This window comes from Rhamphochromis sp. 'chilingali', assembly GCF_963969265.1.
Source record: "Rhamphochromis sp. 'chilingali' genome assembly, chromosome: 2".
Lineage (NCBI taxonomy): Eukaryota > Metazoa > Chordata > Actinopteri > Cichliformes > Cichlidae > Rhamphochromis > Rhamphochromis sp. 'chilingali'.
Genome location: NC_137930.1, coordinates 4,611,503 through 4,631,910, shown reverse-complemented (window position 1 = coordinate 4,631,910; position 20,408 = coordinate 4,611,503). Strand labels below are relative to the sequence as shown.

The window sequence follows — 20,408 nt, the reverse complement described above, 5'->3', positions numbered from 1 at the left end:
CTTAGCAGGGTAGCTCAAATAATTTAAAAGATAGGCTGGTTCTCGGGAGGAGGTAATAACCTCTCAGGCTATAACCTCTCAGGAGGTTATAGCCTGTTACTTTACAGTAACAGGCTATAACAGTTTGAATACAATGTTTCTGAATAAGTATACATTTTGGAGGGAACATTTTGGTACAATTTTCACTCGATGACGGTAGATACCAATAACCATCCGAGTTGATTTAACCCTCCTGCCATCCTTTAAAAAACTCACACCCATCACCCTAGGGACCATTCTCAGCCACGCCATAAAAAGACCATATATCCATATTTTATTCCACTTTAAATTAGCCAACCTTGTAAAACTACTTCTCCCTGAAATATTCATGTAAAGTTTTAATTATATTTTCGTTGTTTTAACCCTTCAAATCCCAGTGTTATTACATGAGCGCCCTGTGTTATAAGCCCCAAAAACCAAAAAACGAAACTAAATATTTCCACAAAAAACCAGTTGAAGTAATATGTGATTGTCATTATAAGTAGGCCTTTAGATGGACCAAAGATTGGCACCAACATACATTTTGACCTGCCATTATTGTTTTTGCATTTTTTTTGCAATTTAAAAATTAAAACTTCAAGGCCCTGAGTCTTCATTGACATCCAAGAAAAGAAGAAAAAATAAAATCATATGATGATAATTTGGGGTTGAAAAATAGCGTTTATAATGGAAGTCAATGGGCAGAAAATGGTCCCCAGGGTGATGGGTGTGGGGATTTCTGCTGCTCAGCCATTTTAGGCTGATTTAAGGAATTCACACTGGAATATTAACATTGACAGGTAAAAACTATCCTGTGGCAAGTTTGGTTATATTCCACTGAACACAGTGGAAATGGCAGCCATTTAACACATAGCAGTGGCATAAAAAGGTCCCAAGAAGGCAGGAAGGTTAATGTTGTTGAAAATCGGATCAAGGTCACACCAAATGTAAAAATCTGTTAAAACTTGATTACAAATATGTTTTTATTGTCTCCAAACTTCACAACGATATACTAGGCCTTTGGGGACATGAGTAACTAGGTTGACTAACAATTTGACCTTGACCTTTCTTTTTAGTGCCCAAGGTCAAGGTTGACCTTGAAACCTTTTTTCAAGAAATATATTGAGTAATATATCAAATGAAAGGGCCTGCAGAGAGCTGTACAACACAGTTGTTATTTTATAATACAACGCCCTCCGGTGTCACCATGACAAAATAAAGTTTTGCAAAAATCACACAATGCATGATTATATCTTAACATTGTTACAGCTTATAGACACCAGCCTGCTGATGTAATCTAATATGTGATGTACTAAAAACACGATGCTGATGTATGCTTGCATAAAAACAATGTAAAACATCAATGTTTGTCATTTAGAGTGGAGTTTAGGTTGAAATTGGTTTTATGCACTCTACAAAATGTAAACTTTTACCACCAGAGGGCAGTATTTTAACAGTGGGTTTAAAAAAAAAACTAAAAAACATTTGACATTAATTGTAGCCAAAAAAAACAATGACATTGACTCCTTGTACCAACTTGTGGTATAAAATGGTATTACAGGAAAGTACAACCCGTCCCTAGTTTAACATAGATGTTTCTCAGATAAAGTTACATTCTAGTGATTTTGTTAATTTTGTCAGGTTTGTATCTGTTGTCAAAAGGAAAAATGTACACAAGGTCATTTTAAGTTGTGCAGACGTCACAGTTTACATTGAGGAATTTATTTCTGCACATTTACATCTGTGCTGTAAAAACCAAACAGCAACATCTGCAGTTGTTGGCTGGTACCAAAAAGACATCGGTCGCCACCATCAAAGGCAATCAAGTCTTCAGGAACCAGGTGGCCGTCATCAGATTAAAAAAAAAAATTATAACAAAGTAAAGCTCAAATCCATTATATTAAATCTGGTAGCATCATCAGCCCTGACCTCACAAGTATAGCAATGACTGATAACAACCGTGACATCTTCTCATAATAATGAGATAAGATGCAACTGAAAAAGAGCTGTAACAATGAAACGAAAATCAAAGTATTTCTGATATGAAAGTAAACTTTACGGTGCAAATTACACCAAAGCATTGGACTGTGATGCAAATATGGAAGAATGTGATGTGAGATATGTGTCAGTGCTGCAAGTCTCTCAATCACTCAGTCTCTCCTCACCTGCCTGCTTCCCTCCTAACTTGCACACTTGCAAACAGATATTTGGCGTCTATAATGACTTAGATGAGGTGCTCTTTGCCTTTCTGAATCACAGCACCAAACTCTCTTTTTTTAACCTCTTCGTGTATCCTCCAATGACTTGATCCGCGTGAGGCAAACTGCATGCCTTGCACCCCCCTCTTCACCTTTTTCTTATCTGTCTGTGTCTTCGTGCTACCTCCCCCTGACATTCCAGGTCTTTACGAGGCCCCTTCTCACCCTCGTTGCAACGAGCTATATTTAGTGCAAGGCATTAAAATAACATCATGCGAAAGTCAAAACCCAGAAAAGATCCGGTGGTCAGCTCACGTGGACTCGTGCTACCTACAACCCTCACCTGCTTCTGCACTGCTCAGGCAGGTGGGTAAGCACATAGACACAAAAAGGACGTTATTTCAACGTACTGAGATTTAAACTTCAAATTAATCCCACAAGACGCCCTTACATTATGTTGGCCCTTAAAAAGCTTTGTTAGAATGCTGTTATTACTCACTGCCAGTATTAGCTTACTCATACTAAATCTATATGATAACAAAGATATGGATTTATGAAGTAGGGTGAGATTTTACAGTTCCTCCACAATCCTGCAACAGTGACCTGTCTTTTATGATACTGCAGAAGTTATAAATGAAAAAAATGCTCTGTCATTTGTGAAATAATGTGATGTTTCAAGAAGAAAGTACAAAATTACAGGCTTTGGGTGGGAGAGGCTCAGTTTATCAACAGAGGCCACTATGAAGCTAAATGTTTGGCTAGGCTAATGCTAAAATATGAGGCTGTTCAAAATGGCAGTGTTGAGGCATCAGAACCAGAAGGTTTTAATGATGTCTTTGATAATCCGACACAGTTTGAATAAATATGTGCACATTTACTACCTAACTAAGCCATATGTTTCTAATTCTAACTCTTGATAGTGTTACCATGTAGTAACATAGCCAAGCAGATTCATAAACACATGTACACTTTGAATAATGACATTTGTAATGTAATGTACTTTATATATGTTTTTCTACTGTTATTGAAGCGAGGAAGCTGGTGTACCCAGAGAAAATTGAAGCACCCAGAAAGGCCACAAACATCTTTGAACCAGGAACCTTCTTGTTGTGAGGTTGAGCCTGGTAAAAAGCCTGCTTCAGCAGAAAGGATTTAGTCACAAGTCTAAATTCCAGAATGAAATGACAAGCCAGGGCTGACCAATGACTCCAAGTAGCTCAGAGATATGTACAAGGTGTCCTTTGAGTCCAGCCTCTTGATGTGCCAGCCACAGTTAGATGCAGAATGATAACAGCCCTCATTCACAGAGCGATAAAATCTTTATTAGGAAGTTAGAGGGGTATCAAAAGGATATGAGCCAGAAGAATTTTGTGATTTTGTTCAGGTCTAAGCATTTAAACCTGCTTAGTGAAGTTTCTACATGACAAAAGTGTGTAATTATTCATTTGGGTGTGAAGCAAGTGGTCCTTTGACCATATGTGCCATAACCTTGTGCGTTCGACCAAAAGGCTATGAAACCTTGCCCTTGAATCCAGTGCATCACAGCAGACAGGCACTCTACGCTGAAACTGAATAAAGTCTGCTCAGTTGTACTGCTTCAAATTTGAAATGTATGTAATGCCTATCAACACCCTGACAGGAAGAAGCACTTCCAACAATTCTGCTACAAAACTACAAATGTATGCAGATGATGTGGTATTAAAAACTTCATTTTGAAAGTCAGCTTAACTTTAGAGGTTTATCAGTGCATTCATGAATCTCCTGAACAGTAGATGTGTGTGTGTGTGAGTGTATGTGTGTGATGTGCCGATGTGCGGCAGTCAGTCGGTCCAGGTGATTGACAATACACCCCTGAGCATGCTGGGAAACAAGATAAGCACAGCCCATTTTGTGGGCCTCAAAAACCCAAGAGAACAGACACGGAAGAAGATAGAGGGAAAAAAGAAATTACAGCGAGATTACACAGCAGGAACAGACAGACAGACTCACAGATGAGAGAGGGACAGAGGGAGAACGAGAGAGTAATTTGTTGGAAATAAAGAGTGACAGGAAGGACAGGAGGTGCCGAAAAAGGAGGAATTATGGGAGTGTTTCTCCTTTTGCCCTTTCCTCTCGTCCGTTATCAGCCATCAGGGTCCTCCATCATTCTGGATCCCATCTTCCTTAAGACAGTTAAAATTCTCCTCTCTCTGTCTCTGTCACTCAATCCAAATTCAGCTGCAGGCCTTACAGTAGTTTTTTTACTGCACCGGCCTCGATGACCAGGTTGAAGACTTCTCGTGTCCGTCTCTGTCAGCCTCTAACAAATTCACTCAATTAGTTATTGTTACGCTCAGAAACATGAGCACCACGTATGAGCAGACTTTTACAAGGTCACCCATTTAGACACACAGTCAAACAAGTAAGTGTCAATCAACTTACTGCTGTGGGGCAACAAACAGACATGATGACCGCGTGTCTCCAAGCAACCAGGAGCGGCAGTCGAGGCCATAATTAAAACAGAAGCCTGCTTGAGGAAATAACAGGAGACTGGAAGGTAGACCGTGTGTCTGCAGCAGCTTTATGTACTTTTTTATGTCATTCATAAATAGCCCAGAGCAGCACTGTGGACACCGAGTAACAGTAAACATGAATGATGTCAGAATCACAGCAATATTCCCCCAAGTCAGGAATCATCTGGCTTTTTAAAAATGGTAAAATTCAGTATTTATTTATTTATTTATAACTGAGTCTAAAATGGACCAAAGAGCTCAGTGTTATAAAACCTGTGCTTTATTTTTCAAATTTTACCTAAAACCATGAGTGAATTCATTTCCCAATGCAACGATGCTGTATTTAAATGTGTGCGATGTCAGAACACTGGCCCACACCTCGAGGTAAACATAGACTTTACTTAGAAGGCCACCCACATATTTTAACAGCCGAACAAATATATTTTTCCAGAGTTTATTCAAGAAAACAAAGGATTTCACCATCAGTTCACTGGGACAATCCAGTGGGTCTTATGTTGAAAGTTTAGTTGTGTGCAGGCGTGCAGCAGTTTGAATTGCTGCTTCACAGCAAGAAGGATCTGAATCTTTTGCTGGGACGTTTACATGTGTGGTTTCTCTCTTCATAGTCTGGCTTCCTCCCACAGTACAAATACATGTTTGTTAGATTAGGTGATCATTCCAAGTTTGCTGTAGTTGTGAATGTTTCTATGCCGTAGCTACGTGACAGACTGCCGACCTCCACTACCGACTTTGAATTTGACAAGTGGAAGAAAACTGATGGATCCGTGCATGCGTAGTTGCTTTTCGAAGGTTATTCACAGCTCTTACCATCTCAATACATTTTCTTTGCCTACTTTGGGGGCTGGAGCCCAGCTGACACGGAACAAGAGGCAAACCATTCACCCTCACATACCTACAGTCCACCCAGCAAACACGTCCCCTTGGGCTCTCTACACAGCCCCAGACTGGTCAAGGGCTGCAGCTGATAATGTGTATTTATCTGCTGAGAGCTTAAAAGCCACTCCAACCTGATCCTGCAGCAGTTGGAGAACTGCATTGTATGATACCTTCCCCAGCTGCAGTCCCACACTGGGATTAGCTCATTATCACTCATTGATCAGTTGATCAATCCAACAAAGGCTGAACAATTTCAAGATGTACTTGAACCAACAGCAGGTGTAATCCCTTAGAAACACAATAACAAGTCCCAGATGATCAGTTATAACTGTTGGTTAGATAACAGGGAGAAAAACAGCCGGGCAGCAGACAGGGAGGGATGAGCTAACAGAGTGACACAGGGCAGCACTGCCCACATGGTCAATGAAGTAAAACAAAAGACCCTGACATGCCCGGCTCCACATCCCTACACTGTTTGCAGCACTTAGAGTAAGCTGATAATTTGTGGCCTTTCATTCTTTTGCGTTGCTCGTGTGCAGAGCTTAGCTTTGAAGACATGAAGTTGAAGTTGTAGCTGTGTACTGTGCTGAGGGGCAACTGGTCTGTGAGCTAGTCTTGCTTGTGCTGCTACTGATCCTTCAGCCACAGAGAAGAACGGCGTTAGAACATCCAAAGAGCTGAAGTGAAGCTAAGTCCTCTTCATGCTGCTTTTGATCATCTTTGACTTTCCTTGTCCCTGTTGGTCTCTTCCTTGTTCTGGCCGACTTCTCAACCAGTCACCATTCAACCTACACCCGGCAATAGTACATTGGTTTTTCAACCAATGCAAACTTGCTCATGATAAGTTGGTTTTCTATTTGTAATAAAATTCATACCCAGACAAAAACAACTGCAGTACCATAAAACAAGCATAGGTTGGCGCCCTGCTCAAAGCAGAAACACCCCTAATTTTCAACCTAACCAGTATCCAAATGCATGGGTTTGTGCAGCAGTTTGTAAACATATTTAAGCCTACTGTAAAGTTGGACACGTCATCATGGCAGTCAGTAGTGACTGAGTTGCTTTTGGAATTCAGAAACTGCAGTTTATGGCTTGGTTTGTTAGCCCTGGAGGTTGCAGCTTAATACCAACTCATCTTAAACCTATAAAAGTGAAGACTAAATACACACTGTACTCTTATAGCTGAGACTCAATGTAGGCTGTTATTATAAAAGAAAAAACTCAATGTACCGAGGCAGGGTTGGTAGTATCAGCACCGCGATGTCCACAGGTTATGTGAACCGCAGCAGTTCTGCAAGACTGCTGTAGCCCACAGTCAAGATAAGCAGCGTGTCTTGGATCTTGCAAGTACAGTTTAGTACTCCAGTAGAATGACAGCAAAAAGTAAAAACCCCCAACAGGCATAACAGAATCACACAGAACCAGTAAGAGCTGTGAAACTGAAGAGGTCACATGTCAGAGCGCAGCAGTCGTGGGCTTTGCAGCCTCAGCTGTGTTTGTATTTTCCAAAGTGGATGGCTGAAACTGTCGGGTTGTGTAAATTCATGTTATGAATTTTTATGATTTTCCTCATTGCCCCTCATTCATATTTATCATGTTTTTGAAGGACTAGCTCGATAACATGTTCCTGTCTTTAGACCCGCCCACCTTGTCACGAATATTTATGAGCGCAGCAGCTTCAAGGCCTTCAAGCTCATTGTTCCCTGGCACAGCGAGCCTGATTTCTACCAGATCGATCATAAAAAGAACAGAAGGAGGTGTTTCTTACCATTGTAAGAGAGGCGAGGCTTGCTTAGACACATGATAAAGTGAACCTCCATTTCATTGGACGCCACAGACTTGGAGCAGACAGGACACTTGAATCCTAGGAAGAAGAGGAGCAAAGTAAAAGATCAGTGCAAACATATATACACACACATGACTGTGAAATAAACAAGCATCGGCTTCATTGTGAGTGCATTTCACCCAAAGGAACGAAATGTAAAATGTCATTTTGTAATGTAAAAGAATGTGATAATAGGAAATCCCGGCCGTTCTGATGTTAAAATACCCAAATAGACCCAAACAGTCTTTGAATACAGCTGGCAAGGTTCTTTGTTCTGCTCTGCAGCTTTGGTGAACTTATCATAACAGCGCATGATCCGGTTTTCCACCTGCTGCATGTTCGAGTTAGAGCACATTTCTAACTCGCACCGTAGGAAGGACTACGGACCCCAGCTGAAGCCCAGGATGGCCGCCATCTTGGGCTGAATGAGATCAACGATATCAAGGACCGCCACAAGTGAGCCAACCAGAAGAGAAAACAAAAGACAGGAAGGTGTTTTTGAGTTAACTTTCAAAATAAGAGAATGGATAAAAAATAATAACCCACTTATTGGCTTCTATTAGCGTGGCCATTAGCATATCCAGCTTACTAATGGGAAAAATTGGTCTCAGATGGAGTAGAAGGTCTGCCTTTCTAAAAAAAACAAACAGGCTCAATCATTAGCCACTGCTTTATTATCAGTTAAGGAAAGAAACAATGACTAAAATAAAACTTTGTGATATGGAAGACTGATTAGAATGAACCCAGGCCGTTATCATTGTGCTATCCAGTTCTTCCCTTTCACCCCAATGCACACTTTAAAAACACTCATCTGTGCTTGTTTTGCCAAGTTCTGTAAAGTTGTAGCTGTGTCAGTACTCTCTGTTTGTGCTCTTTGGAGCCATCAGGGTTGACTATATTAGTATAACACATACCAGATAATTAGGTCAACACTGGGCCACACAGCTGAAAACAGCTGCGACTGTGACAAAAGGAAGCTTCAATCAAAACGGCAGTGACTCTTCACGTTCAGCATCGCTGAGAATGGGATATGTTTCAGCAGGTTTTAGGCCAGTGGGTTTTGTATCCAGATTACTTCAGTTTACTGAGCTCACTCTACTGTACCTTTGCTCAAATCAAGACTGGTACCAACAAACTGCTAAAAAAAAACATTTACAAAATACAAAACTGCTCATTTCAATGTGTAAATTCTTTGAAAAATCCACCAGTTTCACTGCCTTTTGGTTTCCGTTTATTAAAAATTGATTATATGATAGGTAACGCTACAGTTGTTTGGTGGTTTAATGAGATTTGCATATATATAAACAATTACACTGATTCTTGCTGAGCATTTTTCCCCTTCTTCTTTTCAGAGACTTTCTGTGGAAAAGTTTTAGGTGCATAGCGTTTCGCTGTTGCTAACTAATCCTGGAAGTATTAGACCTCTTAATTTGTAATGTTCTGTCTTTTTCTTTTCCTAATTCCTCTTTCCTTTCTTGTCTTTTGCTAGTTTTAGACCAACAACTTCCAACGTTTCTCAATAAGGTCAGGCTGCATGAGGTAAAGTGAGATAAACTTGCTGTGGCCAGGACTGCTGCTGTGAAAAAAATCAGTTTCGTTAAATGTTACAGAGAAAGGAGTTTGGAATAAAGTTTGGAATAGTATCAGCTCCACAATGTCCACAGGTATGTGAGCCGCAGCAGTTCTGCAAGACTGCTGCAGCGCACAGTCAAGATAAGCAGCGTGTCTTGGACAGAAGTTGGGACGCTGAGTGGGAGTGGAGGCTTTTCTGCAAACTCATCATCTCCAGGAACTGGTGCTACAGGGAGCCAGACACCACCCAGGTGGAGAAGGCAAGCTCTGGGATCTGCTTGACGAGATGGGACAAGGCGCAAGCAAATAACTCCCAACTCGCTGCTGGGTGTGTCAGGACGATGTCCCCGCTCCAAATCCCCAACCACTATATTCTGATAAGAGGTCAAACATTTATGACAGGTGGTCACTGATGTGCCTGTGGTGCCAACAAGTTTGAAAGTCTTCCAAATAAGAAACTAATAATCTCATTTTCAGCCAAGAGGGTTTAGTTCAGCTCTGATCTGAGGCCCTTTTGTAGCTTTCAGTAACCATTTATTTTCATTTATGTCATTTGGTTAGCTTTAGGCAGTAAAACGTCTTGCTTGTGTCGTTTTAAAACCTTTACAATATTCACTGTCTTACTATTTATATTTTATTCCTGCACAGTTGGTGTGGACCACTCACAGTGTCATTATACACGTACAATGACAATAAAGGGATATTCTATTCTATTCTACTCTTCCTAAATGATACTTAACACCAAATTGTCAGTTATAGATAACGATAACAGCTCGTAGACATTACTAATGGGGTGTTATTTTAAAAGTAGGAGCTTCTCCGTCTAGCAGGAGGAACTGCAAGCTACAAATAACACTGGACATGTGACGACTCTAGTTAAAAAAAATAGCCCACCTACAACTAAACTGCAACATGGCAGCGTCCTGTGCATATAACATAACTGTGACCAAATTAATTTTTAAGTTAAAGTTGTGAGGAGAAGAGCTTTCAGTTGGTACAAATTCTGCAAGAAGAGTATTAACAGAGGTTGTATTTTTCCCTCACCAGTTCCCTGTTAATGTCTTGTATGATCAGGCTTGATCATATATTAATATATATTATTTAACACTATGAGGTTATCCCAAAAGAGTTCATTGCTTTAAGTGTACAGGGTAACGTGTGCTTCCTAAACTTTCTAAAACTCGAATATGTGGCAGAGACTTCAACTATCAGACTCTTCAGGAGGCAGACACCATCTCTACTTTAAACTCAGGTGACCTTACCTTAGTTACGTTGCTATAGGCTCATGATGTTGGGGACTTCCTGTGATGACATGGGCATTTCTTCTTCCCTCCCCTCTTTTCAGTCATCATGTATTCATATGCCACTGCTGCATGTCATTCATTTTGACCCATTCTTTCCTGTAGTTCTTGTACTTTGTGTGTGTTACTCTTTCCTCTCGCCCTAGTTAAGTTTGCTCTTCTTCCCCACTTTCACCAAATGGTGGATCATTCTGTAGGTGAATGTCAGATTGTTGATATTATTAACATATTTGTCAAACATAATTTCACTCTCTGCCACAATATCAGATTTTACCAGAGGTGGGACCAAGTCATTGTTTTGCAAGTCTCAAGTAAGTCTCAAGTCTTTATCCTCAAGTCTCAAGTCAAGTCTCAAGTAATGTCAGGCAAGTCAGAGTCGAGTCTCAAGTCACTGGTGTAAAAGTCCGAGTCAAGTCACAAGTCTGAAACTTTGAATTTCAAGTCCTTTCGAGTCATTAAAAAAAAAAAAACAACGAAAAAATAATGTTGCAGTTATGCTAAATGTAAATATTAGACCATGTAATTTTAAATCTGTGTTTTTCTCAACACATGACAAAAGTGAACGTAGAAAATATACACAAATTGTGAAATTGCACCTCTTTAAAATGCAGCTCAATTAAACCTAGCTCCAAGAATAATTTTCACCGACAGTTCTGAGATAAGCTGCATGTTATTCTTGGATGCGGTTGTAGGACCAGCTTTAAAATCGCATGACAAAAATATCATACACATTAAAAAAAACTGTATCACCAACGTAGCCTGGACAACATTTGCTAGTTAGATGAAGTCAGCTATCTCATCGTAGCATATTTATATGCATATTTATAATTATACGCTTCTTGGAGTGAGTGCATACACTCATGAAGTTTAGTAACTTCAGGTCACTGCAACAAGCCCAGGTACAGTTTACCGACGGATGGGTACAGGACCTTGAAATGCACTGTGTAGAAAGTAAAGACCATCGTACGTATCATAAGTTTACCAGTCTCACAAATTGTCGTCATAAATACACATTCGTTAACCGTTTATTAATAGGACCTTTGAGCTCAACGGTAATTAATTAGCAGTGGAAATAATTTCTGGTAGCATCACAGAAATGTAGCAGTGACAACAATACTGTATGCTGTAATCGTACTGGGCAATTAGTGATACAAAAAACCTGTTTTATCCTGTGAATAAAAGTATATGTTTTTGTCAATGTACCATAATAACAGAAGCGAAACGCAATATTGTGTCAGGACAATTCACTATTTATGCACAATAAACACAATAAATAAAGGAGCATAGCGCGACAATTTCTGTTCAGCGCCAGACTTGCTTGTAACCTATATCACCAATTATGTTATGAAAATGACGTATTAACTACAACAGCAGACTGACCTTCGTGTAAATGCTTGGAGCAGACTAACCTGTGAGCTGGAGTGTTCTGGGACGTTATATTTGATCTTTGAATGGCTGCAATCCAGGCCGTCTTTGTTACTTCGGAAACATGGCTGAACAATTTCTCTTCAACGACGTAATCCGATAACAACCGATCTCTTTACCCGTCGGCTTCCCGTGGCTGTCATGCGACCGGCTATTGCAGTTAATAATACAACAGCTTCTTGACATTTTTGTGTTTCTTTTTATCGCTGTGTGACTGATTTTAATTGAAAGCCTGCGTGCGCTAGTACCGCTTGCCACGAGTTCCCAGAATCCTTTGCGGTTCTACCCGTGAATGACGTCACATTTTCAATCTCTATATAATATGCATGTTAAATTTTATATTTGGGGTAAAATATCAAGTCTTTTCAAGTAAACCGGTTCAAGTCCAATTCAAGTCCCAAGTCATTGGTGTAAAAGTCCAAGTCAAGTCACAAGTCTTAGAACATTTTTTCAAGTCAAGTCTAAAGTCATAAAATTAATGACTCGAGTCTGACTCGAGTCCAAGTCATGTGACTCGAGTCCACACCTCTGGATTTTACCGTACGATATTCATTTGACATATGCTGAACTTTTTATACCCACGCAGCAAAACATCCTCTCAGTTTTGTTCTGATGACTGGATGAGAAAAGCATTTCCCCCATAAAATCGCCACTAAATAACAGTCGTTAAACAAGCACTGGTGATACGGAGCTCATTCTAAAGATGGTTAGATGCAACTCTACCAAATTTGATGAAACAGAAATAAGGCATAATAAATGCTCCATTTAAATTGTAGCAATACGAGGCAGCCTCAGTCCACAAACGGCAGCTACCATGATAGAAAATTGGTAGCTGACAAAAATGGAAATTAATGACAGGTCCCTGTACCTGGCTGAGGTAAAGGGACCTTCAGTGTGAAGAGGACTTAAAGCTAAACAAAGGTTTGAGCTTCTCCTGTGTTTTTGCTGGAGTGATGACACATACAGTTCTAAGACATTCACAGGCTTACAAGTGGAAAATAAAGTAAAAAACAAAAATAACACTGCAGAACTGCAGCATACATACGTGGTGCTCATTTCTGTGAAATGTGAAAAACGCTAAGGAGGTGCAGGTAGAAAACACACAGAGAAACGTTCACTACACACACTACATGGCAGCTGACCCACATTTCCCTTAGCTGCTATTTTCAGACGCTCCATAGGGATGAGCAGAGAGTGGGAGATGGAAGAAATGAGCGAAAAAGAGGTGCAGGAAGAAGGTGAGAGAGCTGAAGCGTTTCGAGGAGAAATGAAGGATTGTGATACGTGGTCCAGCAGGACTCTAGCTGCGCAGCTTGTGTGTGCGTTCGCTTTCAACTCAGCCAAGCACCGCGAATCCTCGCGGACATTTCGTATTCAAGGAGCGCATAAGGTCAGATAGGGACGAAAATAAATCACAGGGCCGGATCATAAATTAATTATACTGGTGCCTATGTGAGAGCATGGACACAGATGTGTGCTGTGAGTGTGCGCAGGCCTGTTTTGCAGTCCTACTGTACAGGAGTTGGTTCGTGTCAAACGGGCACATTTCTCTAATATTTTCCTTCAGTGTCATCTTAGGACCACAGGTGGTGTGGCGATAAATGCCACACAGCGCTTTTATGGTCGCGAGCTGTGGGACGGTTGGTACCAAATGACAAAGAGGAGAAATTTCTCAGTGCTGCTGAGAACGACATGTCTGTGAAGAAAGAAAGAGAAAAGCGTCTGGACTTCTTTAAGTTTCCTTGAAGACGTTTCACCTCTCATCCGAGAAGCTTCTTCAGTTCTAAGAGCAATCACATGAGCCAAGGTGATCAAAAAGGGGTCCATGACCCTCTTGGGGACACTCCCATAGGGCTTAAAATCTGGGACTCTCCACTATTTGCTCTTAGAACTGAAGAAGCTTCTCGGATGAAACGTCTTCAAGAAACTTAAAAAAGTCCAGACAGTTTTCTGTGGAGGGTGGACAGTTCACCACATAGCAACATTGATTTAATATTCATCTGGCCAGTAATAGCCAATAATGTTTAAACCTGTAGATCAGGCGTGTTAAACATAAGGCCCAGGGGCTAGAATTGACCCAGCAAAGACTCCCATCTGGCCCACTGAACAGCTTTAGAAAATGTGAACAAGTGCACAGATAATCAACTTTTAACTGTATTTTCTGTAGTTTTACACCTTTTTCTATTAATAAACCCCCCCACCCCCACCTTCACCAACTGCCATTCATAAAACACCAAAGTAATGAAGCCAGAAATAAACAATCAAATGAGAGAAAGGTTCCCGTTTTTACACCATCTGCTATTGAAAATTATCTGTTTCGGGGGGAAATCATCTGGGTTTTTGTCCTGTCAGTGTTAATCTCGTTAACCGCATTAACGCGGCAGTCCCCATTAGCGAGTAAACGCAGATCACCCTGTGCGTGGGGCTGCACGGTGCTAACGTATTAATGAGCTAACCGCGGCAACGCGTTGACACCGTGCAGCCCCATGCACGGGGCAATCCCTCGCTAACAGAGATTTGCCACATTAATGCGGTTATGTCATTTTAACGAGATTAACACTGACAGCACTAGTTTTTTTACAACTAAATTATACGCTGACTTAACAATGACTGACTTAAATGAACTACTAGAACCTTCTATCTATCTTTACATGTTTATCCTGTAGTTTCTCTGGTCCAGCCCACTTAAGATCAAAGTGGGTTGTATGTGACCCACAACGTAAAATGAGCTTCACATCCCTGATCTAGATTATTCTAGTGTGAGGTGTCTAGTTTTAGAGGTATCTGTTGTTCTCTTGACAATAATAGAAGTGAAATGTGTTTGCCTTGCATTACTCAAAGTAATATAGAGCTACATATAAACATTCAGCAGCAATGGCTCTTTATACAAATCTTTGCTCATATCCAGCTTCACTGAGTAATTCTTTTCTTACTAACATATTACATACGGCAGCCATTGTTCATTAGATGATGTTTGTTAGAAAGCAACAAAGACTGATTTCACCCTTGGCTTAGCTGTAATCTTTCACTGCAAAGGATTTCTTATATCAGTTTGATTTGGGATGAACTTACATTCAGAAACAATTGGGCTGGATTTCTGTTGGTATATCTCAATTAGGATACAGGACGAGGTGATTGTATTAAAAGACTTTAAAGAGAATCTATTGTGCTCATCTCCAGCTCCATATTTTTACTCTAGGGTTCTAAGAGACCTGATTGATCCTTATTTATTTGGTGCACCCGCTCAGCGCTTTCTTCAACCTCCCTTCACACCAGCTTTAAAGGCAAAGTGGATGTAAGCTGCTGTGTATTGTCAGGCTGTGCGTCCCGTACGGCTCCAAAGCCTGTCCCTTTGATTTCTTTTCTTGTCTCGTCCACTCATTTTGAACCAAGAGCAAGAACCACCAATTCGGTGCATTTTGAACAGCTGAAGTTCAAACAGACGATTAGGGTGACTTTAAACACGGCATGGTTGTTGGTAGGGCTGGGCCATATCATGCCGTTCACGGTAATAGCGGTATAATGTTGGGCAACGATAAGAAAATGAAATATCTCGATAGAATATGGGTAAAACGCGCATGCGCAGTGCCTTTGTTTTCATACGCAAATTTCAGACACTACTTATCTTTTGGGGATTTTCCTGCACAAGCATCTCTGGGGTTTACAGAGAACAGACTGGAAAAACAAAAAATATCCAGTGAGCAGTATTTCTCAAGGAGAAAATGCCTTGTTGATGTCAGAGGTCAGAAGGGAATTACCAGACTGCTTTAACCTAGTAGTAACTTAAATAACCACTTGTTACAACAATTTCCCTTGTGGGATCAATAAATTATCTCTTGATCTATCCTATCTTAGAAGGTATGCAGAACAGCATGAATGCTTAATGCGCCAAACCTTGAAGTAGACGTGGTACAGCAGCAGAAGACCGCACCAGTTTAAATGAAACTGAAATCTTTATAAGGTAAGAACTAATAACTGGTAAAGAACATTCTCCCCTTTGGCGCTGCTACTTTTAGATGGAAAATTAAAATAATGATTCTTTTTAAAGTGCAGAAAATCTCACCTTGTTGCTCGGTGTTTGTGTTTTCTGTCTGGCTGCAGGTGCTGCATGTATTACCATTTTTTACATTCAGAGCCAACACTTGAATTAAACTGAATGCTGAGTTATCCTGTTTTCTCAGTCAGTCCTCTCTGATGTTTTAGTGATGAAAAACATCTGTGTGTCAAAGTTGCAGAGAAGAGCAGCGCGACGCTGTGATACAATAATTAGCATTCAGTGAACGGTGGAAATCAAAGCTGGATAAGGACCCTAATGCAAAATCTGTTGTTAAGCTTCCAGTCGGGATTTCCCTGCAGCTGGCTCATTGCTGGCGTCTTACTAAATCACGATTTGTGTCAGGAGGACCACCACATGATAGGCAGCCTCGCCTGATTGGTCACATTAAAACACCAGATGACGGTTTATAAACTGTGACAAAGCGAATGTAATATGCATGAAGTGTGACGGGTGCACTGGAATACCACCCGGAAGCTGAGTTAATGTCCTCACCAACAGATGATTATTTAGTTTGGGCCAAAATCAATTTCAGTGCCTGCATTTTAATTTCATTACATCTCTCTCTGCGCTCTCTTTCTTAGCACAACACAGTATCCAAGAGTCTTCAGCCGCTGTAGGAGATGAGCTCAGTTCTTGAAGCAGAAAAAAACCCCACATTAATTTGGCAGAACATTGTCAGATATCTTTGCTCTTGGATTTTTCCAACAGCAGATGGGTCCTTAAAATCTTCTCTATCAGATGGGTACTGCCACTCCTGCCTCAAGTAGAAACAAACTATCAAAAGGGCGAAATCTGCTCCATTCAACAATCACAAAAGGGATGAGAAAATCAATTCCTGTATATCCACTGAAAATCAATTTGTAATCACAACAGAAACATCCGATTACGGCTAAAGCAATTAAAACACATCCACTTGTAATTAACAGTCATTCATCCTCTTAATGACATCAGTCACTCGCAGCAAAATCATGCTGATTGGTGCTGAATACTAATAAACTGACTGATTGAATGACTGACCTTTAATAACCTTTGTTATTATTATTATTATTACACTTCACAGCAGGAAATGTTGACTAAAATAATCGTTAATGTTGTTTTCGACATAAATATATTGCTCTTTACTAATTATGATATAATACAGGATTAATGCAAACAAGTTGATGGTTCTTGGAGCCTCAACTGACTTGCATCCATCCTGTCATTGTGACGCTAACTCTTCACATATTCTCTGCGACAAAGAATAGATGAACAAGAACGTGCAGATTTTCAGCGCTTCATAGCTAAGCATTAAACTAAACTGGTTTGGGCTGGAGTTTAGAAAGAACTCTTTCCTCTCTGTGTTCATACCAACCACCTCTTTTCAAACACGAGTTAATGATGCGAGACAATCTTTTAAAACTGTCTGAGAACACAAGTGGCACAATAAGGCTTCAGCTGATCGGGAAGTATCAACCGACAACCTTCTTGTAGTAAAGCAAAGGTGTTAACCACCACACCACTCAAACCCAAGTACAGCATTTTATTGTTTCTTATGTAGGGGGCAGCCTTATTAACACTTTTATAAAGTAGTGTAAATAAAAATTTCTGATAGCAAATAGTTTCATTAAAGGTACTTTTTGTAATTGTGCTCTGCAGAATTTATCTGAAGCTTTCAACACTTGGAGGCAGTTAGTGCCTGAAAATACAGCTCTGACCTGGTTTGTCTTAAGTTGAGCTTAAGTTCTTTCTATGCCACACACTTCTGGACAGCCATTCGCCTTGCTTGGGAGTTACCGCACCTAGTTCTCCGATTATCACTGGGACCACTGTTACCTTCACCCTCAAGATCTTCTCGAGCTCTTCTCTGAGCCCTTGGATTTTGTTAAGCTTCTCATGTTCCTTCTTCCTGATGTTGCTGTCATTCGGAACCGCTACATCTATCACTATGGCCGTCTTCCTCTGTTTTTCTAACGCCACTGTGTCCGGTCGGTTAGCCATCACAATTGTGTCCATCTGTATCTGGAAGTCCCACAGGATCTTAGCTCGGCAATTCTCCATCTCCCATTTGACCTCAGGACTTCCAGGCCATACTCTGCACAGATGTTCCTGTACACTATGCCGGCCACTTGGTTATGGCGTTCCATGTATGCCTTGCCTGCTAGCATCTTGCACCCTGCTGTTATGCTGGATTGTCTCAGGGGCATCTTTACACAGCCTGCACCTGGGGTCTTGCCTGGTGTGATAGACCCCGGCCTCTATGGATCTTGTGTGCAATACAGCAGCATATTTGTGACATGACTGAGAACAAGAGAAACTGGCCGTATTGAGCAAACTTAGCCAGCTCAAACACATAAACACACACTCAACAATGATAGTGCTCCTCTAACAGCCCAATAACTAAATGTTAAATGTGCCTATGATTTCCAATGAAGTGTAACAGAGTTGCTTAAACGATCAACTTTGTGCTGCTCACAGGATTGATACTTAAAAGAGCGTGGGCCGTTATCTTGGGTGACAGCTTAGCTAGAAAGTGTGAATGTTGCTTTTAACTGTATTCTTTTTGAAAGAAAAGTTCGGTTCCATATGCCCGTTAGCTTTTTCTCCAGTGCCTCCTGGTGCTACTTTGAAGCTTTTCTCTAACAACTCTGAGTCATTCTCCTCTTACTCTTCTATATGTACGACGTTAGCGCCATAGGCTGCGGTATATGAGCCTGTGGCACCACCACAATTAGCTTTGACTTATAAATCAGATTATAAGTTAAATCAGCACCACAGAAGTGAATTCTATGTAGCTGGTAAACATTTTCACTCAGTAACTGCGTCTCATGAAGCGAGTGAAATTACAAAACAGAGGTTCACTTGCTAAAACATCTTACTGCCTTTGTGCTTCTTTAAAACTGAAGGATGGTTGTTTTTAAAAAATATTCCATAAAAAACACAATGTGTCTCAGATTAGCTGATTATGCTCTGAAATTGGTCAATTACATCATAACACCAGCAACTTTATCAATATTATTATTCTCAGCTGTATGAATACTCCTCACAGGTTGCATTTCCAGTTCTGACCAATGACATCATCGCACATTCATGACAAGATTATCTAAAAATGTCAGATGCTTGTCAATGTTTAATTGTAATCAAAGTATGAACCTCTAATCCGGTGTCGGCTGTCAGCACAAAAAGGAAATGTTAATAACGGATACTTTTTTCCCCAAAATGAAACAAAATGTGATGCAAAACAGCTTCGTATGTGTCGCGCTTTGAAAATGATTGATACTAACGGCTCAGGTCAACAGCCTCTTGGTCAAAGTCAACGAGTTTTGCAGGGAGGGATGTTAATAAGGCCTACAGGTCCGAGCTTTGTAATTGAGTTCTTCATGCACTGTAGTCATTTCAGTTTTTTCGTGGTCGTGACTTCTGTCAAAACAATCCATCCAGGTATAAGAAATGGAGACGCTCTGCACTGAAGCTGCCATTCAAACCTTCAGGCAATCTGTTCTCCAGTCCACCTGTTTATGGACTAAAAACACACAAACAGCACCGGCACATAACTTGCATGACTATGCAGTAACAACAAGGAAAGGGGCCGAACAGATAGAGCAGTCACACCCTCTGAGCCCGAGTGCTATTAAAGACTTATTCTTGTCAAACCCCAGCACAGACAACACACACAACCGAGCAAGGTCAGTCAACTCAATCTCGGGCCAATGCATATTTCATCGAGCCTTGGTGGCCAAGCCCCGCCTGACACCCTGCTGCAGCTCCCAAATAACCACCGGCCACTGATAAAGACATCAAGACAGACACTGACGCTGAACTCTGTCAGCAGGAAGCCACGAACAACACACTGACATGTATGACATGTTTGCGTGGGCTGCTACTTTCAGCCTGAGCTGAATGAGAACGGCTGAATACGTATTAAAAGGTTCGGGTCTCATGCTTGTGTTCTCTAAAGCAGTTTTGACATGTGAACCCATGAAATGATCACATTCTCAAAATCAAACATCACACATAGTCTGCCTTAGTAGCTGGCAGATTAACAAAAAATGAAACATTTATATATTGTGACTGACTAGAGTTAGGGTCAGGGTTAATGTGTGATATGACTGCTGAAAACACTTGAGTGAAAAAGATGCTGGTGTCTTGTTAGCGAACAATACTAACATTAGATGACAAATAAGATACTCTTTTTAATTAGTCCTAATAATATTAATGATGAAGACCTAATAATGCAATAAATACATTCAAAAAGAAACTGTCTATAACCCAAACTTGAACAAATGCATACATTCGACAACCGATGGTACAAATGAGTTTTGGTTGGTTCTTACTGGCCACACTGCATGTGGCTTTCTGAAGCGCCTGCTGCTCAAGACAATTCTGAGAGTGCACACAGAGTATCTTACTTGTTTCACAATGTTCAGTAACCCATTATAGGTCACAAAAACGTCCAAGAGTCAGCTGGCCTTTGTTGCAGAGTGTTAAAACCTTGCAACCCCACAGTAAACACTGCATCAGCAACAAATGGCTCAAAGTGGATTTGGAAACAGCAGTTACAGTAGCAAGGTTACTTATGGACAGCAATATTAAATGTTTTGCAAGGTATGTGGAGCCGAAGGTCTGTGTTTCCTGTGTCATGTCTCC

The 20,408-nt window shown here is 40.7% G+C and overlaps 1 protein-coding gene across 1 annotated transcript in view; it reads right to left on the bottom strand.

The window, feature by feature from the left end:
• Positions 1–20,408, bottom strand: part of znrf1 (zinc and ring finger 1) — a 64,108-nt gene that overhangs the window by 9,736 nt on the left and 33,964 nt on the right. Inside the window, exon 2 of the mRNA XM_080864133.1 lies at positions 7,374–7,469. Within this exon, the coding sequence (XP_080720259.1) occupies positions 7,374–7,469 (96 nt within the window). The remainder of the gene's footprint in view (positions 1–7,373; positions 7,470–20,408) is intronic.